Source organism: Balaenoptera musculus, chromosome 19 (genome assembly GCF_009873245.2).
Source record: "Balaenoptera musculus isolate JJ_BM4_2016_0621 chromosome 19, mBalMus1.pri.v3, whole genome shotgun sequence".
Lineage (NCBI taxonomy): Eukaryota > Metazoa > Chordata > Mammalia > Artiodactyla > Balaenopteridae > Balaenoptera > Balaenoptera musculus.
This window is the reverse complement of record NC_045803.1, coordinates 10,538,191-10,563,550: the sequence shown is the minus strand read 5'-3', so window position 1 is coordinate 10,563,550 and position 25,360 is coordinate 10,538,191. Positions and strand designations below refer to the sequence as shown.

The 25,360-nt window shown below is 62.4% G+C and overlaps 3 protein-coding genes across 11 annotated transcripts in view; 1 reads left to right on the top strand and 2 right to left on the bottom strand.

Moving 5' to 3' along the window:
- Positions 1–2,045, top strand: part of PPP1R37 (protein phosphatase 1 regulatory subunit 37) — a 42,431-nt gene extending 40,386 nt beyond the window's left edge. Inside the window, exons 11-13 of the mRNA XM_036834598.1 lie at positions 40–781; positions 1,118–1,208; positions 1,302–2,045. Of these exons, the coding sequence (XP_036690493.1) occupies positions 40–781; positions 1,118–1,200 (825 nt within the window). The 3' untranslated portion in view covers positions 1,201–1,208; positions 1,302–2,045. The remainder of the gene's footprint in view (positions 1–39; positions 782–1,117; positions 1,209–1,301) is intronic.
- Positions 2,046–5,734: 3,689 nt separating this feature from the next.
- Positions 5,735–15,752, bottom strand: NKPD1 (NTPase KAP family P-loop domain containing 1). Of its 9 annotated transcripts, XM_036834603.1 has the most exons (5): positions 15,631–15,752; positions 14,710–14,769; positions 11,908–12,024; positions 9,119–9,250; positions 5,735–7,834 (listed from the first exon to the last, which is right to left on the bottom strand). In XM_036834603.1, the coding sequence occupies exons 3-5, from the start codon at positions 12,005–12,007 to the stop codon at positions 6,045–6,047; spliced, it is 2,022 nt and encodes a 673-aa protein (XP_036690498.1). In that variant the 5' UTR covers positions 12,008–12,024; positions 14,710–14,769; positions 15,631–15,752; the 3' UTR covers positions 5,735–6,044. The 9 variants fall into 9 exon arrangements, with proteins under 9 accessions (XP_036690498.1, XP_036690496.1, XP_036690500.1 ...); XM_036834601.1 differs by lacking the exons at positions 14,710–14,769; positions 15,631–15,752 and adding an exon at positions 12,801–13,600; XM_036834605.1 differs by lacking the exons at positions 11,908–12,024; positions 14,710–14,769; positions 15,631–15,752 and adding exons at positions 9,413–9,521; positions 9,753–10,483.
- TRAPPC6A (trafficking protein particle complex 6A) lies at positions 15,327–25,295 on the bottom strand. The gene is made up of 6 exons (XM_036834610.1): positions 24,882–25,295; positions 17,691–17,758; positions 17,392–17,509; positions 16,705–16,788; positions 16,464–16,557; positions 15,327–15,630 (listed from the first exon to the last, which is right to left on the bottom strand). The coding sequence occupies exons 1-6, from the start codon at positions 25,242–25,244 to the stop codon at positions 15,599–15,601; spliced, it is 759 nt and encodes a 252-aa protein (XP_036690505.1). The 5' UTR covers positions 25,245–25,295; the 3' UTR covers positions 15,327–15,598.
- Positions 25,296–25,360: the final 65 nt, after the last annotated feature.

The window sequence follows — 25,360 nt, the reverse complement described above, 5'->3', positions numbered from 1 at the left end:
GGCCACCCAGAGCCCGAGCCAGGCCCGCTCTGCCCGCAGGTGAAGAGCTTCATCGAGACGCAGAAGGCACTGCTTGCTGAGATCCAGAACGGCTGCAAGCGCAACTTCGTGCTGGCGCGGGAGCGGGAGGAGAAGGAGCAGCGCCTGCAGCTGTCGGCCTCCATGCCCGAGATCACCGTCACCGAGCCCCAGCCAGACGACCCCGGGCCCGGGGAGGGGCCCGCCAGCGGGGCGCAGGAGAACGGGGCCCCCGGCCCCGGCGCCGGGCCGGACTCAGACTCAGACTCAGACTCCGAGGGGGACGAGGGGGAGGAGGAGGATGGGGAGAGGGCTGAGGCCCCCTGCCCCGCCCTGGTGCCCCCCACGGACTCCCTGGGCCCTGGGGACAGGAGCCCCCCAGGCTGCCCCTCCTCCCCCACTGAGCAGCGCATTTCCGTGTCCAGCCCGGGCCGGGGCCACAAAGTGTTTGTGGTGACCCGGGTGGAGAGTCCACCCGAGAGGGCAGAGCCTCCCGTGCCACCCGCCTCTCCTTCCCCACCTGCCCCTCCTTGTCCCCCATCCCCACCTGCCTTGTCCTTCCTGCCCACCTCACCTGCCCGGACGCCAGCCGAGGCCGTCAACGCTCGGGACCCAGGATCGTCTGAGCCTCAGCCACAGCCGGAGCCGCCCCAGTCAGGGCCACCGCTGCCCAACGGCCTGAAGCCCGAGTTCGCTCTCGCACTGCCCCCGGAGCCGCCCCCAGGGCCCGAGGCCAAGGTGGGCAGCTGTGGCCTGGAACACGGTGAGAGGACCTCTGGGGCCAGGTGACTGGGGCCCCTGTGTGCTGCGTGTGACCCCGGCCAAGCACCTGCTTGTTGGTGTGCCTCAGCTTCCCCCTCTTTAAAATGGCCCTTGAAGGGGCAGGGACGAGTGGGACTTGACCCTCAGTCCCCGCCTTACTTCCCTTGCATCTCTGGGAGCTCCTTGGGGGCGGGGCACGCAAGATCTGTTGACTCTTGAGTCTGATGGTCTCATCGGTACCTGGGCCTGTGCTACCCTGCGGGTCTAGCTCAGGCAGGGCTGGTACCCCCCGACCCACCCGCCTGACTGGAGGCCGCCCACCCTTCTTCCCGCGCAGAGCTGAGCTGCCCCAAGAACGAGAAGGAGCTCGAGGAGCTGCTTCTGGAAGCCAGTCAGGAATCTGGGCAGGAGACACTGTGACACTTTAGGTGCGGTGAGGGCCTGGGGCCCAGGGAGCTGGGGAGCCGGCGATGGAGCTCCTGGCTCTGACAGGTGCCCCCCTGCGATCTCTTCTCCCTAAGTTCCCTTCTTCCGGTCCGTCTTTGAAGAGCTGAGGCCAGAGCCATGAGAATCTGCTCACCCTCACCCCCAGCCTTCCTGAGGCCTGGGACCCCAGGGGGTGGGGGGCCTTCCTGGGGACCCCTGCCCCCCACAGCAACACTACACGGGGTGCAGGAGCTACAGGGAGTGGCCCTCCCCGCCCTGACTTAAGCACTTCTATTTATGTGTCGACACTCAGAAGACTGGGCTGGGGGTGGATGGGAGGAGGACGGGGCGGAGGAGTTGATCCCGGCCACAGGGCCGGGCACCTTTCCCCAGGGCTCCATTTGGCCAGGCTTGCCCCCTCCAGGGCAGGAGTCCTAGGTGGTGGCGGGATGGTCCCCTTGTGGCCCCGGGCACAGGACCAGGCAGGAGGCATGGCTTGGGAGGGGCGGTGAGTGATGGTGGTGGTTGGAATTTGTAGAGCAGCCCCAGGCAGGGTGAGGGCCTGGGCTGGGGTGGGTGGGGGAGATCAGAGGATCAGAGCTTTCTTTTTCTTAAGTGCAATAAATCTATCAGGGAGCTGGGGTGGGGAGCAGCCAGGGCTTGGAGACCCTGCTGTCCGGGCCACTCGAGGCGGCGCCCTGAGAGGCACTACAGCCCAGGGTGGGGGAGGCGCGGGTGTGGGGTGAGGGTGGGCGGGGGGTGGGTGGGGGGGGGGAGGGCTGCTCCTGTCGGTGCAAGTCTGCTCACACCTTTTCTAATAAACCAGAGCTGGGTTCCCCACTGGCCTGCTCTCTGCTTGTGCTGATCCTGGGCTCCCCCTGCGGGAGTTCTGGCACAGAGACGGGGAGGGCAGGGCCCAGGCGGGAACATCTGCTGGGGCGTGTGTGGATGGGCCCCAGAGGAGGGGCGGGACAGGCAGACCCCTTCTTGGCGCGCGCGCCCGTGCTCCTCTGTCTGCCACAGCTGGCCATCTCGTGTATGATCCCACTTCCCCTTCCCTCTCTTCAGAGGAAGCAGCCCCCAAATACCTTCCAGCTTCAGGTCCAGCTTCTCAGGGTGGTGGACCTGGCACGCGGGTCCAGAGGTCATTCCTCTGCCCGGTCGCCTGTGGCCCAAGGAGAACAGACACGAGCCCGTCGCCGGCAGCCCTAGATGTTCAGGCGGGAGGGCACTCTGGCCCGGAGCCTGGCCGGTCGCCTGCAGGCGCCGAGGTGCGGCCAGAGGGCTCTTGGGCATTTCTGGGAAATCTGAGTTTCACCCTTCAGAAGAGGCAAGAACCACTTAAGGGGAAGGCCTTTGTGCCTACTCCTCTCCTGCATGGGAGGCCGGCCCGGGGTGGGTAGAGACGCGGTGGAAAGGTTATGAGGATCACAGCGCTGCCGATTGGGAGCCCGTTTGGTTCCAGCACAAACCCAGGAGTCTTCTGCCGCAGCTGCCTGGGTGTCTGGGATGAACACCTTTCCTGTTTAGGCCACTGTCTGTTTGCTCTTCAGTCACCGACAGCTCCGGTGTCCTGAGCGCTCCTTAAGGCAGCCACATTTGGGGCTCCCTCTCATCTGGGCTAGGGGCTGGGGGGAGCCATGCACGTCAGCCAGTGGCACCCGCCCCGCTGGCAGCCCGGGAGACACCCGCAAAGTGTCATCCTCCGGCTGGCGCAGCTGTGCCCGGGTGTGAGGTGGGTGTGGAATGAGCCCCTCCGGGGTGCCCTGCCTCCTGCCCAAGTCTTCTTGGGGAGACTGGGAATGCGAGGTTTGCTTCAAGATGCTGAGAAACCGCAGTCCTTTGCCAGGTTGGGGTCTGTCAGTACAGCCCCCTAAAAATCTCAGTAGGCCTTTGGTCACGTTTAGCCATTGCTCAGGAATCTACCCCAGCGGGGGCTTTTGGCCCTTACAGCGGTGTTGGGTGCTCGCCCATCCCCCTTGCTCTCTGCCTCCACCTGCAGGCCAGGTGATCAACAGATGGCTGAAGGGGGGGTGGGCGGGGAGGGTGCCTCCCCATCCTGTGGTGCCTGGGAGGGGCTGGGGTCCTGTTCCCAGCCTTGTCCCTGCCCTTCAGTTTAGCTTGTGGTGAGGAATTGGGCCTTTTCAACTGTTCCTTCAGGGTTGAATTGTGCCCACCTCCCCACCTGCCAAAGATATGTGAAGTCCTAATCCCCAGTACCGCAGAATGGGACTTTCTTTGGAAATAGTGTCTTTATCGAGGTAATCCAGTTAAAAATGAGGTTATAGAGTGGGCCCCAATCCAATATGAAACGGGGAAATTTGGAGACAGTGACAGAACAGACATGCTCAAAGGAAAGATGTGAGGACACAGAAGACCTTGTGAGGATGGAGGGCTTATGATGCAACCCCAAGCCAAGGACGCCAAAGATGCCAGCAAAGCACCAGCAGCTGGAAGAGGCAAGAAAGGGTTCCCTTATAGGTTTCCGCGGGCGTGTGGCCCTGGCAACTCCTTGATTTTGGACTTCCAGACCTGTGAGAAAATAAATTTCTGTTGTTCCAAGCTACCCAGTTTGTGGAACTTTGTTACAGCAGCCCCAGGAGACTAATAGACCAATTCTGCAATGCTCTGATTTTCTGACTTTTTAGGGGTCTTGGATCATGGAGTTAGATCCCTTTGGCCGAGTATTTTCTTTCCTTTGCCTTCAGCCATCCAAGTTATCGCCCAAGCTAGACGCTGTACCACATCTTAGATCTCGATGCCCTAACATGGGAGATGTGTGTTTTCCTGCATGTGGGTGTTCGGGGTGACAGGCAGTTTCTCTCCACGAAGTGACTCCTGAAGCCAGGCCCCCGCGCCCTCTGGTGGCTCTGCCATCCCTTAGGGCCTCAGGAGACCCTGCATCCAGCAGGCAGGTGGGGGAGGAGAGTGGAGAAGGCAAACCTGCCTCTGAACTCGTTGCTGCGATGGGAAAGGGACACACGTCACTTGCACTCCCTTCTAGGTCCAAGTCCCCAGCAAAAGCCCCACACTGTAGAGGCCCATGAATGCCGGGGAACAGGAGCCGTCTTGGCCACACCCAGCCCGTCTGACATACTGTTCTGGTTTTGTTTTTTTGTTTCTTTGTCTCCCAAAGCTCTAGCTTTGGCAGGCACACGGTCAGAATCTAAGATAAACTGGGCACCAGTTTGACCACTGCTCGACATCATGTAACGGGGAGCAGCTTCCTCCTGGGGCCCGGGGGTGTCCTCAGTCCTGCTCCTGACCTCCAGCCAAATCTAAGGGTTAGTCCTGCCTCCCCAGCAGCCCACACTGCTGGGGCCAGTTTGTTTCCAGCCTGGACCCTGGGTGGTAAGAAACGGAAGCCCAAGTCAAGTTGGCTGAGGGAGCTGCGGGAAGGGATGTACGTTGTCTCCGGTAGCACGTCTGCAGAGACGTCTGTCTAACAGCGTCACGAGGACCCGTGCATCTCTCTCTCTGGTGGCTTCATTCTTGGGCAGCCTCTCCCTCTGCTGTTGGAAAACATCTCTCAGCATGTCCAGGGTGGTGCCACTAGCTCAGCCATGCCAGGACTGCCAGTGCTTCAGTCCTGGAAGCTCCTGTAAGTCACAGGCTGGTACTCTGCCCCATGTCCACTTTGAAGCGGTAATTGGCAAGGGATGTTGGAGTGCTGTGGCCAGCCTTGGAGCTAAGGCGTGTGAGGTCAGTACCCCACTAGGCTGCAGGGCCTGAGGTTGGGCGTCTTTGCAGAGCTCTTGGGACTGTCCCCTTGGCTCTCAGGGCCCTGGCTCAGAAGTCACACCCCCTCCCCCACTGGATTGGGCCAGGCACACCACAGGCCTGAGTGTGTGGCTGTCTGACTAGTGAGGACTGGGAGGCTGCCCTGAGGAGTGGCGCCCCCGTCCTAGGTCTCTGTCCGCCCAGTGGAAAGGAAGGCGGTGAGCCACGGTGATGGTGGGGTCCGCCCTAGTCCACCCCGGCCTACATGTGCCCCATCTGTGCTCCTCAACTTCCCTGTCCTCATCGAGGGGCTCCTTGGGTGGCCCTGGAGTGACCCGTAAGGCAGGTACCCCCTGGACAATTACTCGTCTGGTGGAGGCGGCGCTGCCGGCCCCAGCTGACCGGGGTGCTGTTGAGGCCTAATTAACCCATTATGCTAGGGAAGGAGCCACCCCAAGAGTGGAGCAGCCTGCTGAGGTCACTGGGGACACCACCCTTGGAAATGCCAGCTCCTGCCCCGCCCACAGAGGGGCAAGCTCGGGTGTGGGGACAAGGACCTGGATCCCCTGAGGCCTGGGTGCGCTCCACTGAGTCAGCTGGGCGCATGCCTCTGTCCTTCATCTCCCCTGCCCCCGCAGCCGCTCCCGCTGCCCCCGCAGCCGCTCCCGCCTCTGGGGTGCCAGGGAGCAGGCTGCCAGCTGAGGCTGCCCGACTCCCTGGGGATGAAGTGGGCTTGGCAGAACAGGGCAGGCCTGGTGGCCTGTCCTCACTGAGCTGGGGAGACTGGGGCACGAAGACCAATCTGGGGTTTTCACATCTTCATTTATTGCACTTGAACCCCGAGTTCCTCATGGGTCCTTCTGCCTGGGCTCTCAGATGCTGTCACTGATACACTGCCCCACTCCTGGTAGCTACTGCCAACAGCTCTCTCTGGCTCACAGATTCACCTGGGGTATGTGGCCACCACAGGCCTCATTCTGGACACTGGACCCTGGGCCTTGGGCCCAGTTAGGCCCGCTACGCTCTTATCTGGGCAGAAGGAAGTGTTGCCCTCTGCTGCGCCCAAGGTCTTCCATTCAAGGCCCACCTGGGCTAGACTGACCCCAAGTGAAGGGCACTCAGGCCATGGGTCTGGACTTGCCCCCGTCCGGGGGTTGGTGGGCTTCGCAGGCATGCGCAGGAGCCTGGCCTGCCCAGGCCGCCCCGGGGGCGTGGTTGGCTCCGCTGGCGGTGTGCGGGGCTTTGCGGGCAGGGGACTTGGGCGGGCCGGGCGACTTGAGCGTGCTGACGGCCCGGATGAGGCCCATGCGGCGGCGGATGGAGTGGTCCAGGTTGACGGTGCAGCGCAGGAGCCTCTGCGCCTCGGACACGGTGAAGGGGAAGTCAGCGCCCAGGAAGCGCTGGAAAAGCTCGGGGTCGCCGTCCAGGTCGAGCACCTTCTGCAGCGTCTCGGTCATGGTGTGCAGCTCGAGGCTGTGGTCGCAGAACACGTCCCAGAGGCGCGCGCAGGCTTCGGGCGCGCCCCCGGCCTGCTGCCGGTCCTCCAGGCACTGCAGAACCCAGCTGAGACGGCACGGCCACTGGTTGGCGAGCACGACCCAAGCCACGGCCTGGCGCGGCGAGAGGCCCCCGAAGTCCCCCTGCTGCTGTTGCAGCAGGCGCACGGTGATGGGCACGGTGTTGACGATGCGCCGCATGGACACCACGTTGTCGGGCACGTACTCGAAGAGGCAGTCGCCCTCGTCGTGCAGGCAGCAGAGCGCCTCCTGGATGCTGAGAGCCGCCTGGACTTCCAGGACGCTTTGCGCGCTCTCGGCCCGGGCCTGCTCCTCCATCTCCAGGAGCGGCTCGACGTCCCCGCCCCCGTCCCCGTCCCCGCCCCCGTCCCCGCCCCGCGACCTCACGTTGCGCGTCATCTCGAGGTAGAGCAGGTCGTCGCGGCTTCGCACCGCATCGTGCAGGAACTGCAGTTTGGTGCGATGGCCCATGATGGGCACGGAGAAGGGTAGCGTGATGGTGCGGTTGAGGAAGACGTAACCGTTGTCGGCCGTGCCCTTCATGGAGCAGGCGCTCTCGAGGCACGAGGCCAGGATGCTGGGGTCCACCACCAGGATGAAAATGAAGGGCGCGTGGCTGTCGGACAGCAGCGTGTTGATGGCGTTTAGCACGCCCACCACGCGCTCCGGGTAGCACGTGTCCAGCCCTGTGATCTCGAGCACGACGCGCAGCCGGCGCCGCTGGTAGATCTCCAGGAAGCACAGGAAGTCGGTGAGCAGCCTCACCTCCTTCTTCACCTCGCACATGAAGCCCAGATGGCTGCCGAACTTCTCGCGCAACACCAGCCGCTCAATTCTCTTGCGCTGGCTCACGAACAGGTGCTTGCCCACCGAGTACACGGCCATGAGCAGCCCGGAGCTCGAAAGCGTGGTGGCCGCGCCGCCGAATGCCCGGAACAGGTTGCCGTGGCTCAGCGCGTGGGAGCCCATCGACAGGTAGAGCAGGCTCATGCCCAGGCTGAGCGCCGCCAGCAGTGCCAGCAGTGTCAGGCACAGTTGGCGCCGGCAGTGCCACTCGCGCTGGCGGCAGCCCGGCCTCGTGGCCGCCTTCTTGCCCAGCACCGAGTACAAGCTGAAGGGCAGTGCGCCGTATTGTTGGCGGATGCCCTCGCACAGCGTGGTCACCAGGCCGGCCCACAGCTTGTCAGTGCCCGCGTACTGCCAGGCGCTGAAGCGGATGAAGAGGAACTTGACGTTCTTGCGCCGCAGATGCACCTCGGTGATGATGGGCTGCAGGAACACCAGGTACCACAGCAGCTTCGAGAAGCCCCAGCCCTGCACGGGCCGCGGCTGCCACTGCACATGCTGCAGCTCCTTGGCCTCACACTGGGTCGCCTCCTGCTGCATCAGCACTGCCGGGACCGAGGGCGCAGGGGAAGGTGTGAGCGTCTAGACCCGGCTCAGGCTAGGATAGGGCCTGGATGTTAGACTGGGAGCCAGGGCCCGTCCCCAAGTGCTGGGCAGGTGCAGAAGTGCGGAAGGAGAGGCCTGGAGCCAGGCTTGAACAGGAAAGGGTCTGAGGGGGAATTGGGGGGTCAGGGGAGGGCAGAAGTAGAGCCCCCAGAGGAGAGAGGACCGGTGGGGGCAGGGAGGGCTCTAAGAAATCAAAGAATGCATGCCAGGTGCTGAGGAAGAGAAATGCTGGGCAGCAAGTGTACAGCCTTGGTCCAGTTTTCCTGGCTTACTGCCTCTCCTCCAGCTCTCAGCTCAGCTATCACTTCTTCCAGGAAGCCTTCCCTGATCCCCAAGCTGGGTCAGGTGACCCTGGGCTCCCCCACTGCAGTCCTGCCCACTTTGGGTCATTCCTGTCTGGGGACAGGTCTGTCTCTCGCGCTGGTCTGTGAGCCCAGGAAGGGCAGGGCCCTGGTTGTTTTGGCCACCCTGTGTCCCTTGGGTGCTGAGGAAGTGCTGGGGGGAATGTCTGGAGGATGGATCATGAGAGATTGGGGGCATGATCTGCATGCTGTGAGGGTAGTAAGTGAGCCAGTGGGAATGAATCGGAGTCTCTCAGCACAGAATAGAAGTTCTGTTTCCTTTTACCTTAGAGCCGAATCTTTTCTCCTTCCAGGACCCTGTTTGTTGCTCTGTGACAACATAGGAGCAGGACGTGGGCTTGTTTGATAGGTGCTCACCAGGGCTGGGCACACGGAGGTGAGTCACCTCCGGCTTCTCTGGCCATGATTGGGGCTGGGGTCTGAGCTCCAGCAGCGTTTGAACCAGGCTAAGTTTCAGCTCATGTTTTCAATTAACATTATCTGTCAAGGGTCTTGTGGGCGCCAGGCCCTCGGCCAGGGCTGAGGAGAAGAGATAGGTCCGAGGAGCACAGAGGCCTGGAGGGACTTGGCAGGAGCCAAGCGAGGAACCTGGGCTTTCTCCCTAGGGCGCTGGGGAGCCATGGAAGGCTTTTGAGCAGGGGAAGGACAGGGCTAGATGTGTATTTTAGAAAGACTCCTTGCAGTGGATTTGGCGGGGGAGGGGGGCAAAGGCATAGGGAGGGACCTGGTTAATGCTGATTTCTGGGCATCTGGCAGACTGGCCTCAGGGGTGAGCAGGTCTTAGGGAAGCCTGGGGCTGGGCAGGGACCAAAGGTTCCGTTTCCCTTAATCCCTCCTTCCCCAGCACACGCAGATCCTCACCCATGATCTTGTCCAGCATCATGTGCAGACGGCAGCCAAAGGGGGCATAGAAACCCACGGTCACAGGGACAGGCACGTGGCAGAGAGTCTTGGCCAGGCAGCTGCAGTAGACGTCATCCTCTGTCAGGATATCTGGGGCCCGGGGGTGGGGAGGGGGTGGAGGTGGGGAAACTGAGTCAATGACGCTGGCCAGGCACCACCCTGCTCCCCGTCTACCCTCCGTAGTGCTCGCCCTCAGCCCCTCCCAGCACCGGCACCGCGCTCCCTGACTCCCAGCCATGACTCAGGTCAAACCTTCCGACAGAGGGTTTCTGTGGCCGCAGGCAGCCCCCTCCTTCAGGACCAGATGTGCCCTTCTGGGTCCCCGCTCAGCTGTGCTCTCCTTTCAAACCAGACCTGGAAACTGCCACCTCCCTGGTCAGGTTGCCGGCACCTCTCGCCTGGACTCCTGCTTCCCACCCTACCTCCTACAGTCAACTCTCAGGTCACATCCCGAGTCAGCTCTGGGCCCGCGTGGCTCCCACCTCCCCAGGGGGAGAAGGCTGAGCCTTCACCGCGTCCACGAGGCCACCTTCCACCCTCTCGGACCCCGTCTGACCCTCCTCCTCACCTCCCCTGATCTAGCCACATGTACCTCCTTGTTGTCCCTTGAACAGGCCACCTCAGAGTCTGCATTTGCTGCTGCTGCTGCTATTTACTCGAGAGAACTGCCCCATCTTTGCTTAAATGCAGACTTGTTGGGGCCTCGCCTGATGACCTTGTTTAATTTGCAAACCCCATTTCCTCTCCCTGCTTTATTCTTCCCCCAACATGGTTATCACCCGGTGACACGCTTTTGAACTTTCCTATTTATCTTGTTTCCTGTACCCGCCTCCCCCCACCGCCTATAGAACGTGAGCTCCATGAGGGCAGAGATCTCTGTCTGCCCTGCTTCCTGTGACACCCCCAGAACAGAGCCTGGCACCCCCTGTAGGCGACCAGTACCTGGTCACAGAGTGAGTGAATGAATGAATGAGTGGGTGGGTGGGTGGATCCCCCCTGGCTGCGTTGCTCTCTCCATCCCTCAGGCCACCCCCTGCCTCTTGCTGCAGCTGTGCTCCCCAACACCAGAGCAAGCTGGTGCTCATCCCCCGCTGCCCCAAGTCAGGAGGGCTGGGAAGAGAGGAAGCAGAGCAAGGGTGTCAAAAGCTGGAGCCCGGGCCCCTGGCCAGCCCGGGATGGAGGCACCATGGACAGGCCTGGCCTGGAAGCCTTGGATCCCAACAGGTGAAGGAGCAGCGGCTGCCCGGAGGCCCAGTGTCAGGGACGAGCGCCCTCCCAGACAGGAACCAGAGTGAGGGGTGAGGAGGGCAGGCCCCAGGCCTAGGTGGGAGGCGAAGTGGCAGGGACAGAGCCCCGGGAAGGGAAGGCTGGGTGAGCTCCGGACCTGTAGGAGGTGAAGGAGCTACGGGTTACGGGGGCAGGCAGGGGCCAGGTGTCCGTGGGCCTCCTGGGCTCCGGGAGGGTGCTGGCTGCAGAGGGCAGGGCTGGGCCTCTGCCGGCTGTGGTGCGTGCCGCCCGCGGCGGGTGAGGGCGTGCGTGCGGGGGCCGGCTGGGGGTTGCTGGCCAGTTGCATGGGGGCGGTAGTGGTTGCAGGCGGCCCCTTCTGGGCGCCGTGAGCGGGGCAGAGCCGCTGCCACGGGGGGCTGGGAAGTGCGGGCTGGGACCACCGCTGCAGAACGGGGCGCTGGAGGCCCCGGCGACAGCCATCGCCACCCCATGGTGGCCTGGCATGCCTGGGGTCTGGCCGACAGGGCCTGTAGGCTTGAGGTGCCGCTGGGTCATGGTACCACTGGTGACAGCATCCCGGAAGGGAGGAAGTGGGGGGCGACTGGGCCTGGGTCCCTGACCCCTGAGGGGCGCTGGTGGGAACCAGGTCAGGTCTTCGGGCAGAGGCTGGGGCTCATCACTCAGCTGAGGCCCAGGAGAAGTCAGAGAGAAGACGAGGAGGGGCTGTGGGCCAAGGAGGGGCCGTGCCCTGCGCTCTCCCACGGCTGGGGCGGGGGGTGGGGGGTGGGAAGAGGTGCAGGGGCCTGGGCTTTAGCCAGGTGAGGGGCTAGAGGGGGGATGATGCCCCAGAGTTTCTGCTACCCCAAGTTCCTCGGTCCCTGGGGTGTCCCCCAGTTGGGGGGCGGAGAGGACTCCACTGGGAGCTGGCCTGGCTGGTCCACAGGAGGCCAGAGTGATGAGAGGTGACTGTGGAGGGGGAACAGGGTGGGGACTGGGAAGGGGGGTGGGCCTCACAGCTGGGCTCAGACCAGGCCGGCGGGAAGGGGGCTGCCCTGGGAGGCCCCAGGGAGGCTGAATCAGCCCTGATGGGAGTAACTGCCCCGTCCTCGCCCTGAGCAGCAGCACCTGCGGTCACCGTGGGCGGCTGGACCCCCGGCTCGTTCATACGCACTCAGTGGGGGTTGGGGGCTTGCCCTCCGACCCCTCCCGCCCACCGCACTGCTCCCCCCAGGTTGTGGGGCAGTCCCCACAGGCCTGGCGATTTGGGGAGGGAATTCTGTCCACGCTGGGGGGAGGGGCAGGCCAGGTGGGCCCCCCCTGCTGGCATCCCCAGCCCAGGCTCCCACCTCCGGCCTCCCAGGGCCTACGGCCCCCACGGCCCCCTGTGCAGATGCCTCCATGGTGAGTGCCGGTGGCTCTTCCCTCCGGGGGCCTGAGGTTCTTCTGCTTGGCCATCCGCTCAGCAGCCCCCGACTCACAGGTCTCTCTTGTGACCAGGACTGCCCAGACTTAACCCCTACCTTTTTGGTGCCCCAATTCCCTGTCCAAGAAGTAGTGCTTGGCGGGGTTCCGGGGTGGCAGGGCACCCTTGGCGAAGTGGATGGTGTAGTGCTGGCTCATGGCGGCCGGGGTGCCTGCTGGGGGGGCGGCGAGGAGAGGCCGGGCTCAGTACCCAGCCCCCTCGGGCGCCAGCAGCAAGTACCCACCCGCGGGACAGCCCTGAGACCTGCGGTAGATGAGACCTCATCCCTGATGTTGGGGTCCTGGGCTACCCAGGTGGCATGGGGGTGCTCTTCAGAGTAACAGGGAGAGAGGTCAGGATGGGGGGACGGGACAGCCAGGCGCGGGAGGATGAGAACGCTTGGGGGGTGTTGGGGGGTAATTTGGGGTGGGTGAGATTTCCAAGGCCTGGGTGTTCGGGAGCTGCTGGGAGTCTCCAAGAGGCTGGGACAGTGTGCTGAGCCGACGTGGGCTGGGAGCCAGGGGATGGCTGAGTAAGATTAGGGGGGAGCTAGGTACTGGGGCGTGTGCTGTGGGCGGTGGAGGCTGGCACCCTTTGAAGGGACTTGAAACCAGTGCGGTGAGAGGCGGGGAGCAGTGAGCCACTGAGCCCGCGAGCGGCTGAAATGTCAGGCTGGGACATTTGGGACCTGATGAGGGGTTGAGGGAGGGGGACTCTAGGGGAGCAGATGAAGTCGGCGTGGTCCAGCCTGGGGAGAGGCTGAGCAAACTGGGGTTGAGGTGGGGCGCCCAAAGCGGAAGCGAGGGAAGGAGGCTGTTTAGAGGCAGGCACGGGAGAACCCGAGGGGCAGAGGCAACGAGGGTGAGAGCTGGAGTTGGTGAGGGTTGGGGGCCTGGCGCGTGGCCCCTGCCCCCTGCCCACCTCATCCCCCCGGCCTGGGGTCCCCTGTACCTGATGGCAGCCTCGCAGCCCCAGCTCCCTGCTCCGCCGCCGCCGCCAGCCGAGCTGCTGTGCCAGCCCCACCGTCTGGCAGCACCAGCGCAGCCCCGACTGGTGAGAGGCCCGCGAGCTGGGAGCCAGGAGCCCAGTGGCCCGACCGGTTTGCCCACCTTGTCCCCGCCCCTTCCCAGCAAGCCTACCCAGTCCCTGTCTGGTGCGCTCAGCTCTCAAGGACTGGGGGCTGCCGCCGCCTCCCCCCCCCGCCCCGCGGTACCCCAGTAAGGGATGGAGATGGCAGGCCACGCTGCTGCCCGGGGCGGGACCCGCCAGAGGTTCTGCTGGTCTGGGCACTTATGCTGTGGGAGGGAAGGAAGCTGGGACACGGATTGGGAGTCCAGGCCCAGAGAAGATGCAGTCCCAGGTTCAGGTGCCAGCTCCTCCAGGGTCCAGCTGTGCGAGCTTGGGCAGGTGACTTCACCTCTCTGAGCCTCGGCTTCCTCATTGCTGAGCGGGCCGGCGTCCGTGCCTGCCTCTCGCGGTTGTCAGGAGGAGTCCCCTGAGCCCAGAGCCTGGTGCTCGGCAACAATGGCGCCAACTGGCCCATTTGCCAGCTGCTCCAGACGCTTCACATAAAATGACGACGACACGCGCATTCCAGGCTCACCAGGAGCCCCGCTCAGCGTACATGCTTTTCTTTTTTTGGCTCCAACACGCGGATTGCGGGATCTTAGTTCCCCAACCAGGGATTAAACCCAGCCCGGGCAGCGAACGGGCGGAGTCCTAACCACTGGACTGCCAGGGAAGTCCCAACATGCTTTTCTATCTACAGTAACGTCTTTCCTCCTTGCCACGCTCAGTGGGGTGGGGGTGATGCCCCCTTCACAGATGAGGAAACAGAGGCCCGGACTGATGGAGTCCCTTGCCCCGGGTCTTGGAGGCAGAGCCAGGCTTTGCAGGCAGTGGTTTGTGCTGGGTAGGTGGAGGCGCCTTACAGACGTTCTTCGAGAGGTGAGAGCGGGGTTGGGGGTGGGGATGGCTGGGCAGGGGGTGCCTTAGGCACAGAGTGTGTGGGGGGCCCCTCTGCTCTCCAGGGTCCTGTCTCCCTGTGCCTGCTGCTGGCGTGATGGGTCGAACAGAGGTTCCCCCGGGAGATGGGGGAGGCAACCACAGAGCAGTGCCCAGTGACCAGACACTGCCCCCTGTAGCCCAGCTATGCCCCTTCCCTCCCCTGGGCTACTTCTCTCCCCTCACCAGGCTTTCAAGCAACTTCCTCCTCCCTGTCCTCTGCCAATTTAGGACTCTGCCCCCCTCCCAGCACCCCTGCCCCATCAGGGAGGCCAGGCTGGTGTGTCCGAGTGGGGGCGTGGTGAGTCTGGGGGGGAACCTCCAGGACAGCCCTGAGCTTCTTGAGCGCAGGGCTGGGCCGATCCCCCACTCCCCCCGCCTGTCCGCGCACACACAGTTCAGCTGAATGACGGCGATTCATTTGGGAAACATCTGCAGGCTCTGTGCTGGACAGTGCCAGCACCCAGCTGAGGGACCCAGAGGGGCCCAAGGGGAAGCGCGGCGGGACATAAACAAGTAAACGCGGCGGCAGGGCAGGACAAGGCTGTCTAGGAGCCCCCCCAGGGCTGCAGGCGCCGGGCGAGTGAGCATCTGCTCCAAGGGATGTGGTGGGCAGCCGAGGCTGGTGGCTGCTGGACACCGGAGAGGGAGCAGGAGTTTGGGGAGTGGGCCAGGCAGGGAATGGCATGTGCAAAGGCACAGAGGCAGGCCAGGGACCGTGGTGCTCAGCTGTGTGTGCTGGGGAGGGGCTGGATGGGGTGTCTGCAGAGGAGCCCCACCCACTGAGGAGACCCTTCCTCCTCCCATTTGGGTCTGTCGCAGCCTCGGTGTACAGCTCTGAGGTGGAGGTACTTACCCACATCAGGCAGCAAGTGGCAGAGCCTGGCAGAGTCCAGATGGGTGATGCCCCCGGATGCTATGAATGTAAACATTGGAGGTGGCGGCAGGGGGTGGGGCGCAGGCATGGAGGCCGAGCTGCCCAGGGGCTGGTCAGCTGGGCCATTGTTCTTTTCTTGGTATGACTCGCATCCTCCAGGCACATGAACTGTGTATTCCTCTGTGTGTGTGTGTGTTTTGGGGGAGCCGAGGGTGTCTGGCCCACCTCACCTGCATCCATCCTTGGTCCTGGCAGCCCCAGCCCAGCCCACCCCTGCCAGCACCCTGGGGGCCCTTGGCCCTGCTCCTAGGGAGAGGTCCATTCTGTGGGCCCGGCTGGGAAGACAGCAGCCCCAGACTTGATGCTGGCAAGGGTGCCAGCGCCAGGGGCCACCCTCCCCTGCCAGGTGTGCAGGGCAGGAGGCGGCAAGCTCCAGGGCTGAGGCTGGGGAGGAGGGGGCCCAGGAGAGGAGGAAATGCGGGATGGGGAGCCACACAGGGTAGCCTGCTTCCCCCGCAGGACCTGTGACACAAACAGTCCCTTTGCAGATGACCCTGCCCCCAGCACTCTGCGTGACCCCCACCTTCCACTTGGAATCTGGTCCCACGTACAGAACCTTTATTGAGCACCTGCCGTGCGGAGGGACGTGTCCGATGCGGGCTCCCTCCACGCCAGCCCCGACTGGGGCGGGGCCCACCTTGCCCCTGAGACACCCCCACCTCCCTATGACACCCATTTGTTGAGCGCTTGTGAGGCCCTGAAGCAGTGGGACCCCGTCTCTCCAGCACCAGCCACCAGCACGGGCAGCAGCCGGGTCCTCGGGATGGGGTGGCGTGAGGCTCGGCTGGGGGTGGGGCCTGGGGCTCCCTCAGGATCTCTGGATCACCACCTGGAACTTACCTGGAAGAGAAGGGCTGGCTTTAGCCTGAGGCTGGGACCGGAGAGGAGAGGCAGCACCCCAGTAGCTCAGAGATGTTCATCCCTGCCCTGCGCCAACAGCCTGGGTGGCCTCAGCTGGGCCTCAAGTTTCCTCACCGGTCTAGGGTGGTGATGCTTCCTGCCCACCTGGCCTGCATCCCAGGGCTGTGTGGGTGACTGGGGGCATGAAGGCCAAGCATGTCAGTTGCTGGGGAGGGTGCTGGCACGGGCTTCTGGGGCATGTATTGCTCAGATCCTGCCTACTCGGGTCCCAGGTCCCCGGTGATGAGTGGGCCTGGGCACTGGCAGAGGGGAAGACACCTGGAGGGAAGGGGACTGGAGTGTTGGCTGCAGGCTGCCCCCAGGTAAGGGTGGGGCCTCGGCCTGTCTGATGGAGGGCACTGTGGGCCAGCGGGGACCCGGGGGTCAGGAGGACAGCCCATCACACCAGCTGCAGGTTCCACGGGGCCTGGCTGCCTGTGGAGCCCCTCAGCACAGCACCAACCCAGGTGGCTTCCATTATGTCCACCTGGGTTCCCGCACCGGGAAGAGTGTTCGAAACCACTAGACCAGCTCATCGTCAAGGGTTGTCTCCTCCAGGCTGGCATGCCCCAGGGGAAGCAGGCTGCGGGGGACATCCAGGGGCAGGGGCGTGGATGCGCTGCACCAGCTGTGTGGCCTGGGCCTGTGACTTAAACACTCTGGGCCCAAGACTCCCCATCTGTGAAATGGGGCCGGCCCCACCTCCTCGGCCCCCCGGGAGCAGGGGGACCCCTGCCTCACTCGGGGGACGGGAGCCCCCCACCCCAACTCACAGGCGGGCAGGGCTGCCACGGAGGCGGTGACCAGGCTCTTGATGCCCAGGGTGCTGAGGGTGCCACGTAGGAGGCCGCAGGTGAAGGCCAGGAACTGGGGGGGGACACAGGTCACTGTGGGCAGAGGGGGGAGGCCAACACCCAGGACCAGGGGGGCCACGCTGGGACCCTCCCTCTCCCGGGGTCCTGGGCTCGGGGAGAGGCCTGCCTGGGGCTGGAGTCCCAGCACCACCCCCCATACCTTGGGCGCTTCCTCCAGGTACTGCAGACCCGAGGCCATCCGGATGAGAAGGGGAAAGCTGTTGTCCTGCAGGACGTAGGTCCCCTGGGGACAGAGGAGGGGCCCACGGGGGCTGGGGTGGCGCCTGTACCTTTGTTGGGGGGGAGGGGAAGCAAGGACCCAGGGCCCAGCCCCACTGGGCTGAGGTCTGGAAGGACCCTTCCCTCAAAACCGCGGTGGCCAGTAACGGGCCTGTCCTTCAGAGCTGCACGAGGACCCACGGGCCTTCCGCCCCGGGCCTGGTGTCCTGCCCCGCTGGGTGCATGACCTTCCAGGGTGGTGGTGAGAAGCTGCAGCCCAGGCCCGTGGAGTGGCCCGCGGGGCCCCAGCACAGCACAGGCTCCTAATGGGAACTAGGACCGGGTCCGGACAAGCAGCATCAGGCCGAGGCGAGGTGCCGCCCGCCGCAAGGGGCCTTCTGCCGGCTCCGGGGCCCAGCCGGCGAGGCCTGCAGGGAGGCTGGAAGCAGCTGCCACGCCCCACGGCAGCCTCCTGGCTTCCCCTGGAGCATGGGACAGAGGCCCCGAGGGGGCCCGTGCCTGCCTCCCAGCTTGGGCAGGTCCCCACGGCCGGGCTGGGCGTGCTGCAGCCGCCCCGGGCGGGGATTCCCTTCCCCGGCTCTTTCGGGCACCGGGCGTGGGCACGCACCTGGTGATTGGTGCGCAGGCTGTCCATCTGCTTCTGGAACACGGCCGCCCACACGTCTTTGCATAGGAACTTGAGGACGTCCAGCTCCTCCCTGAAGGCTAGCGTCTCCCGGGGCAGCCTGGGGTGGGGGGCCAGCGGCAGACACTGTGGGGCCAGGCCAGGCCGGGGGCGGGGGTGGGGCAGCCCCGGGATGAGGAAGAGGGAGGAGACCAGGCTGGGTTCCTGTGTGGAGCAAGGTACCCTCCGCGCCCGGCTGTGCCCAGGAAGGGACCCCACCTCAGCTCCTGCCCACCTCTCACCTCTCGCCCAGGGCCTGGCCCACGCGGAAGCCCATGCCCTCCAGGACCGACAGGCTCACCTTCTGTCCCTAGAAGGCCAGGGAAGAGAGGCGCAGGGGCCCTGGGTCACCTGAGGGAGCCGGGAGCCACCGGGTGTGGCCGCTGCGAGGGGACTTGCCCGTCCCTGCCCGTGCAGGGCGAGGAGGCCCAGAGGGGAGGGCCTTGCTACACAGGCTGGCAGGCCAGGCCGGCTTTGTCCCTCCACCCCGTCACACGCCTCCAGAAACCCCATCAGCCCTCAGGACCTGCTCCCCTTCATTCCAGGAAAAACGGGTTTTCCCCAGGCTCAGCTTCACCCTGCTGGTGAAGTCTTTCCTGATAACACCCATCACTTCCTATATGCGCTTTCAGTGTCTGTCCTTAAAACACCCTGTGGAGTAGCACTCCCATTACCCCCGAAACTCAAGGTGACCTGCCCTGGGGCTCATGTGGCGAGTAAGGGGGCCACAAGGCATGGGCCCTGGCCCCTGGCCAGCAGGGGGGCTGAAAAGTCAACTGTGATCATTAGGCCTTAACGTATTAGCCGAGAATCCTGGGAGGGACGCACAGGGGCACAGGGGAGGGAACTGTTCCCTCGGGTGCCCGGTGAAGGTAGTGGTGGCAACACGGCCTTCTGGAGGGCAGGCCAGGGTCCCACGGTGGAGGGGCTGAGGCACGGGGACAGGGGTGGCAGGAGGGCTGCACCTCGTGTCTGTCCACGTGCCCGGGAGGGCGGACGGCGTGGCTGGAGGAGAGCTGACCTGTGTGTGTTTTTGATCTGTGTGACCTGGAGAGAGCTGAGCACGTGAGGGAGGCTGGCCCAGACTGGGGGCGTCAGAAATACCAGGACGGCCTCTGGTGACCAACACGGGGCCAGGCACACCGGAGGAGGTGCGTTAGAAACAGATGCTGAATGAACCAAGTGAGGAACTGGGACTCGAGCACACACTGTGCCGGGTGCCCTGTACAGACCCCCTTGTTTAATTTTAACAACCCCATAAGGTAGGTTGTATTTCATACCTGGAGACCAGGCACAGAGGGGTTAGGTCACACCTCCCAGAGGCACCCTCAGCCACGGGGCTGTCCTTCGGACCTGAGCAGGTCTGACTCCTGCAGGCAGGTGGCAGATGGGTGGGCGGCCAGGGCAACACCCCCAGCTGTCCCTGCCCCAGGGAAGTGGCAAGGGCTGAGGCCCGCTGGGGGGATGCGCCAGGCGTAGGGAGGTCGGAGCAGAGGTGGCCTTCGTGCTGGCCCTCTGCTCTGCTGGGCTACATGATAGGCAGGCCCTGTCCCGCCACTCTGTGCTCTTCCTGCGGGAACCGGGCCTGGGGAAGGACACAGCTTCCTGCTGGTGGCACTGGCACGTGCTCTCTGGTTTCTTCAAGCACAGCAGGGCCAGCCTTGCGGGGAGGGCTTGAAGACTCATGATGTGCGGGATCTGAGCTTGGGGCATGAGAGGCAGAGAGGGGGACGTGTGCCTGGTGGCTGGTTCCGGGGTCTGGGGCCAGATCAGCCCCTGACCCCTACCAGCTGCCCCGTGCCTCAGTTTCCTCACGTGTAAGATGAGGACCTTCCCAAGGTCCTCATGAGGATTAAGGGAGTGGGTAAGTGCAAGCCAAGTGCTCTGAGTCAGGCTCAGGAAGCGTTACTATCATTGTCATTTGCGGCCTCTGCATCTGTCAGCCTGCATGACGACGAGCTGATGGGGAAAGGGAAGGAAAGCCCCACGAAGGAGGGTCTGTGCTGTGGGCTGACGGATCTCAGCACCTGGATCACTGCCCCGCCCTCGATAAGCCTTCTCTGCCACCCCTGCGTCACCTCCCTCCTAGAGGTGAGCTCCCCGAGGGGGCGTGGCTGGGCTCTGCTCTAAGTGCATCTGTGTCCCGAGGACTCCCTGAGGGACAGGGAAGACCCCAGGACTCCCTTGTTCATCCCACAGACATTTCCTGACTGGCCTCCAGGAGCTCGCCTGGCAAGCCTAGTGGGGATGACGGGCACCCAGGGGATGACAAGCTGGTGAGAGGGCGGAGCGGGGCCCGACCTCACAGGGGTGGTGTGACCGGCAGCTCGCTCTACAGCAGCTGTTGCTATTGGCTCCATGGTCCCCAGCCCTTGAAAGGGGCCAGTTAAATATCTGCTGCACTGCAGAGACTGGGGGTGGTGGGGAGCGGGGAATAATGCGAGCAGGGAGGAGGAGAGGCAGGAGGGAGGGAAGGGCGGAGGGTGAGCGGGTGACTCGGGAGAGAGGGTGGAGGAGGGCGGCAGAACCCCACCTGCTCTCTGGCAGCCGCCTCCCAGGACTCAGCGGTGTTCAAGCCCCAATCCCTACAAAAGCTCTCCAGGCACTAGGGGTTCATCATTCCTGAGGAGGGAGGACAAGGCGGGACACTCCCATCCCACTGGAAGCCTGCGGAGCCCAGCCCAGAGCCAGTGCATTTCTGGGCTCCCCACGCCTGCCTCAGCCGGGTTGACACAACAGCCCACGGAGAGGAACCGAGATAATGGGAGAAACAGGGGGGACCCCTCGGAGGAGGCGTGTCGGTGTGGGCACGAGGGGCGTCCATGCAGCAGCTCGGGCACTTGGAGGAAGGGACAGTCGGACAAGGGAACGCCCTTAGAAATGAAATGGTAGCCAAAAGAAACGTTTGTTCACAAGGGAGCTGAAAAAGAGACAAATCTGGAAGGAAGGTAAAACCTCACAGATTGTTAAGAAAAAAAGAAAACCACGAGGTAGGAAAAAAAATGAGAGGAAAGTTGACATGCGGAAAGAGATCTGGGAAGTCTAGGATTCCTCTGACTGCGAGAGATGGAACAATGCGGGAGAAGAAATAATGAAAGGAGCGTAAGAGGAACATGTGCTCTGCTAAAGGCAGATTCAAGCGTCCAGACCGAAAAGGGCCACAGAGCTCCGAGTAGGATGAATGGAAAACAAGTAAACCAAACTGCGTCCCCCCGGTCCCGTCCTGGACTGAAACTCGATGGAGCTGGGTGGGGGGCTGCGTGCCTGGCCTGCCTTGCCCCTTAGTTATTAGTTATTTGTGAGGTTCAAGCCCCACCCGCGGAGCCACTCTGTGCTGGCCCAGGGCAGGGCATCCCAGGAAGGAGCAGCGCTGGTTCCTGCCTTAAGGAAAGCACAGGGAGGACTTCCCTGGTGGCGCAGTGGTTAAGAATCCGCCTGCCAATACAGGGGACACGGGTTCGAGCCCTGGTCCGGAAAGATCCCACATGCCGCGGAGCAACTAAGCCCGAGCGCCACAACTACTGAGCCTGCGCTCTGGAGCCCGCGAGCCACAACTGCTGAGCCTACGTGCCAGAACTACTGACGACCGCGTGCCTAGAGCTCGCGCTCCGCAACAAGCCACCGCAATGAGAAGCCCGCGCACCGCAACAAAGAGTAGCCCCCGCTCGCCGCAACTAGAGGAAGCCCGTGTGCAGCAACGAAGACCCATTGCAGCCAAAAATAAATAAATTTATACATATTAAAAGCACAGGGAGAAGGGATGACTTCCGGCTTCCCCAAGGAGAATGGCCCCAGAAGACCCAAAAGAACTATGCTGAGTGACCAGGTGAGTGACAGGGTGAGAGCACACCTCCCACCCTGTCGCCCTGTCCTCGTGCACCCAGGTGGTGCCCAGACAACCCCGAATCCCACCTTCTCCCCTGACACTCTCCGAGCTCACCCAGCCCCCCTCCGCCTGCCCTCCGTCTACCCCTCACCTCTGCTCGGGCTCCTGCAGCAGCGCCCTTCTCCACCCAATCTCCATCCAGTCTCATCCACGTGGCCAGGGAGGACTTCCGGAAAAGTCAATCTGAGCCTGGCACACCTCAGTTTAAACCTTCTATGGCCCCCACCGCCCTCAGGACAGAGCCCCAGTTCCCGCACGGAGACCCCACTGCTGGCTCTGTGGCCTCGGATGCACTGCGCCCCCTCCAGGGCTCTGCCCCCTGCTATCACTGTGCCAGGAACTGGTTGGTTTTCCAGGCTCTTGCCTGAGGACAAGGACCGTATCTAATGGCTGCTACGCCCACCACAGGCCCTCCTGAGAGAAGGGGCTGGCCTGGGCACTCACTGGGCCTCGGTGGGCCAGGGCCTGCCCAGCAGGGCCGTTCCCAGGCCAGAGGCCAGTGGATGACAGCTCATCACACACACAGGGGTTCACTCCTTTGCCCACAGGCTCCCCTTATCTTCAAAGCTCCTGAGGTGGACAAACCACAGCCTCCTCCTCCGACTCCTGGAACTTTTCCTGCTTTGATAACAAAGGCCCTTCGACCTCCCAGTTCCTCTGGCCAGTCTTCCATTCAACCCGTAACCGTCCAGGAGAATCCATTCAACAGCCACAAATAACCAGGCAGGACGTGGAGATCAAAAAGCCCTAAACAATGACTGTGGCTCCTGGGCGCCTGTGCTGTGGGGACAGAGATGAACCAGCCACCATCGCTTTCCTCAAGGGGCTCTGGGGCAGGTGGGCGGGGCAGGCCTAATGCCACAGACAAGCTCTGGCACGGATGCCCGAGTCCTGATTTTGCCTTTGATCCTGGCTGTGCAGCGTCGGGGAAGCCCTCCCTCTCTGGTGCCTCAGTCCCTCCCCTGTAAAATGGGATGATGCCGTCAACCTCAGAGTGCTGTTCTGAGGACGAAATCAGATAAAATCCTGTGCTGGAGACACGATAAGTACCCAAGAAACAGAAGGCCTGCGTGTCGTTCAGACAGGACACTTGCTGGACCAAAGAGAAGGAGCAGAGAGGGGAGGGGCCGGGAGCAAAAGAGAAAAGACTGCGCGAAACAGGGCAGCTGCCCACGATGTGCTAAGAAACGGGGCTCCCCAGCTTGAAAGAATATGGGGAGACGGCGGTCCTTCCCCTGGCTGCACACAGGAACCACCCAGAAGCTCTGAGGCCTGACGCCCAGGCCACTTCCTGGCCCAGCTCCACCGGAATCTCTGGTGTGGGACCCCAGCATCAGAACTGCAGAGGCAGCTGGCCAGAGAGCCACGCCCAAGGGTCACAGGCGCGTTCGTGCTGTAAAAGCCCTGTGCTGAGCAAAGCTGAGTAACCGCGTGTCCCCCCCCCCCAACTTGCTTGGCCACAGGAACCCATTAAAATCCTCCCAGAGTGTCAGAGAAGACACTGAGAAAGACAGGCGAGAGTTTATAGCACAGGCTTTGGAAATGGGAGGCCTAGTTACATTCCTGACTCTGCCACTTGACAGTGAAGACTCCATCTATAAAAGCCTCTGTTTCCTCATCTACAAAGTGGGGAGGATCATGCTGACCTTTGTGGGTTGTTAGGTGGATCAAATGAAATCAGGAATGTGAAGCCCACCAGGGCACATGATGGGTGCTATTATTGGCCACGATACTAAGTGAATGCCAGTCCCCGCCCACACCCTCCATGGCACAGGGGCTGCACTCACTTCAACAAATCCATGCTGAGGACCTACTATGGGGTGATCAACACAGACCCGGTCCCCACCCACACCACACAGCAGGCAGCCTGGCAGAGGAGAGGCTGTGAATCAAAGGATCATATGGATACATAATTCAGATACATGCTTATCGTGATACAAGGATACCCCACTTCCACTGGGGCCTCAGGGAGGGCTTCCCCGAGGAAGGGACATTTGAGCCAAGATCTGAAGGATTAATAGGTGTCAAGGCAGTGACGATGTGACAGGTGAAATGAGCTGGAAGATGAGGGAGGAGGCTGGTACAGGGCAGAGAGGAGGGAAGCCAGACTAAAGCAGGGAGGGGCCAGATGGGAACCATATTTAGACAGCACAACAGGAAGGGCCTGGCTGATGGCTGGAGGTGAGGGAGTAAAGGCAGATGTCAGGGACTCCCGGGTTTCTGGTTTGAAAGCCAGGATGGATGGGGTGCTGAGACACTGCAGCCCCCTCCCCAAAACACAGGCCAATGCACACTCCCTCTCCCATGTGCTAACGTTCTCATAGCATTTTCCCAGGGTACAATATATACTCGTTTATCTTATTTGTCCGTCTACCCCACTATGACGTAAGCTCCAGGAGGGCAAGGGTTTTGGCATGGTTCGCTGAATAATCCCCAGAGCCTACAGCAGGGCTTGGCACCTTTCAGGTTTTAGTGACAGTCTGTTGAATGAATGAACTTGAAAAAAGTATGTTGAGATGATAACAAGCAACACCCTTGTCCTCCTGAATTGGGAAGAAAACACAGACCAATAAAAATGTCTTGCATATTGATTATGATCATAGAAAGAATAATAATGAAAAAAGTGAGCACAGCCCCACTTATTAAGCACCTACTCTCTCCGTCACCCTTTCTTCTTGGTAACAGACTTTAAAACAAGAGCTCCGTGTTTTGAGGGCTGATTAGGTGCTAGACATCGTACTAAGTGCTTTAAAGTCTGAGCATTTATTTTTCATAAGGGCCAACTTCCAAGATGCCAAGCACGCTCCTTCCGCAGGGCTTCACAGAAGGCTTCCCCCTCCCTGGAATGCTCTTCCCCCCACTTATCCCCGGGGCTTGCTTCCTCCCTTCTCTTCCTCAGAAAGGCTTTCCTCCACCATCCACCACTCTACCTCTCTTCTTTCCCCAACTCTCCTGAAGTTGTCTTTATAAAACTTCTCACTAGCTGGTGGCACATTCTATTTTTATTTATTGTTTGTTTTGACTCCCCTACTAAAACGTAAGCTTCACGAGGACAGGGAAACAGTGCCCTGAATACAGTAGGCGCTCAGTAAGTTTGTTGAATGAATCAATGTCTCGCTCGGAGTCTTAGGTGCTGTTATGATCTCATTTTACAAGGGAGGAAACTGAGGCACACAGAGATCGGATCACTGGCTCTCACACCCTGTATGAGTGGTGCAGGCGGGATTCAACCCAGGCTCAATATATAACTTCTCAATATATACCCAGTAATCGTAATTACTGTAATTGCTACCCGCTTACTCTGTGCCAGGCTTTGAGCTAAGAGCCTGACCCCGAACTCTCTCGCTCAGTTCTAGCTGCGACCCTCGAGGCCGGCCCTGCTGCGACCCCGCTTTGCAGAGGCGGAAGCTGGCGCCTGAGGTCGCCCAGCGAGGCAAGGGCGGGGGTTCGACCCGGGCCGCTGCCGCGCCCTCTGCTCCTCCCGGGGCCTCGACTCGGCCTTCCCGCCGCGGCCCGTGCCTCCTTCCCCCCGGGGCCCGGCGCTCACCCCGGGACCGGGGTCCGGATCTTGCGCCCACAGCTCCGCTACCATTTCCGTGTGCAGAAACTCGAACAGTACCACGTCAGCCATGCGCCGGCCTCCCGTGCCTAACAACCGTTCAGCGCCTAGTGTTCTCATTGGCCCGGCTGGGCAAGCCCCGCCTCCTATACCTAAGCGAGAGCCCGCCCACTCTCGCTTCCATTGGTGTTTCGGGCTAGCCCCGCCTTCCTTTTCTGGGCTCTCGTGGCACGCGCCTGAACCTGGGAGATTAGGGGGAGGGCCTGCTTTGTCTATATTGGCAGCACGTGACAAGTATCTCCGCCCTTCCCTCTGCTTCTTCCCCGTTTCCGGGTCCTCGAGCATTTCCATTGGCCGAGTCGCTGTTACACGTGACTTAGAGTACCCGTTTGTCTGCACGCCTCGCAGCACAACCCGGAAGCGCCAGCCCAACAGCTTTCCTATTGGCCGTGCCCATATTCACGTGG

What these genes read in the sequence shown, in the direction of transcription:
- TRAPPC6A (XM_036834610.1), bottom strand. Translation starts at nt 25,244, where the DNA reads ATGGAAATGCTCGAGGACCCGGAAACGGGGAAGAAGCAGAGGGAAGGG. An exon ending in ATCCGGACCCCGGTCCCGGG is followed by an intron (nt 17,759 to 24,881) that starts GTGAGCGCCGGG and finishes CTGGCCTTCTAG; the next exon opens with GGACAGAAGGTGAGCCTGTC. An exon ending in GCCTGCGCACCAATCACCAG is followed by an intron (nt 16,789 to 17,391) that starts GTGCGTGCCCAC and finishes CTCTGTCCCCAG; the next exon opens with GGGACCTACGTCCTGCAGGA.
- NKPD1 (XM_036834599.1), bottom strand. Translation starts at nt 9,398, where the DNA reads ATGGCTGGGAGTCAGGGAGCGCGGTGCCGGTGCTGGGAGGGGCTGAGG. An exon ending in GATGCTGGACAAGATCATGG is followed by an intron (nt 7,835 to 9,118) that starts GTGAGGATCTGC and finishes CGGTCCCGGCAG; the next exon opens with TGCTGATGCAGCAGGAGGCG.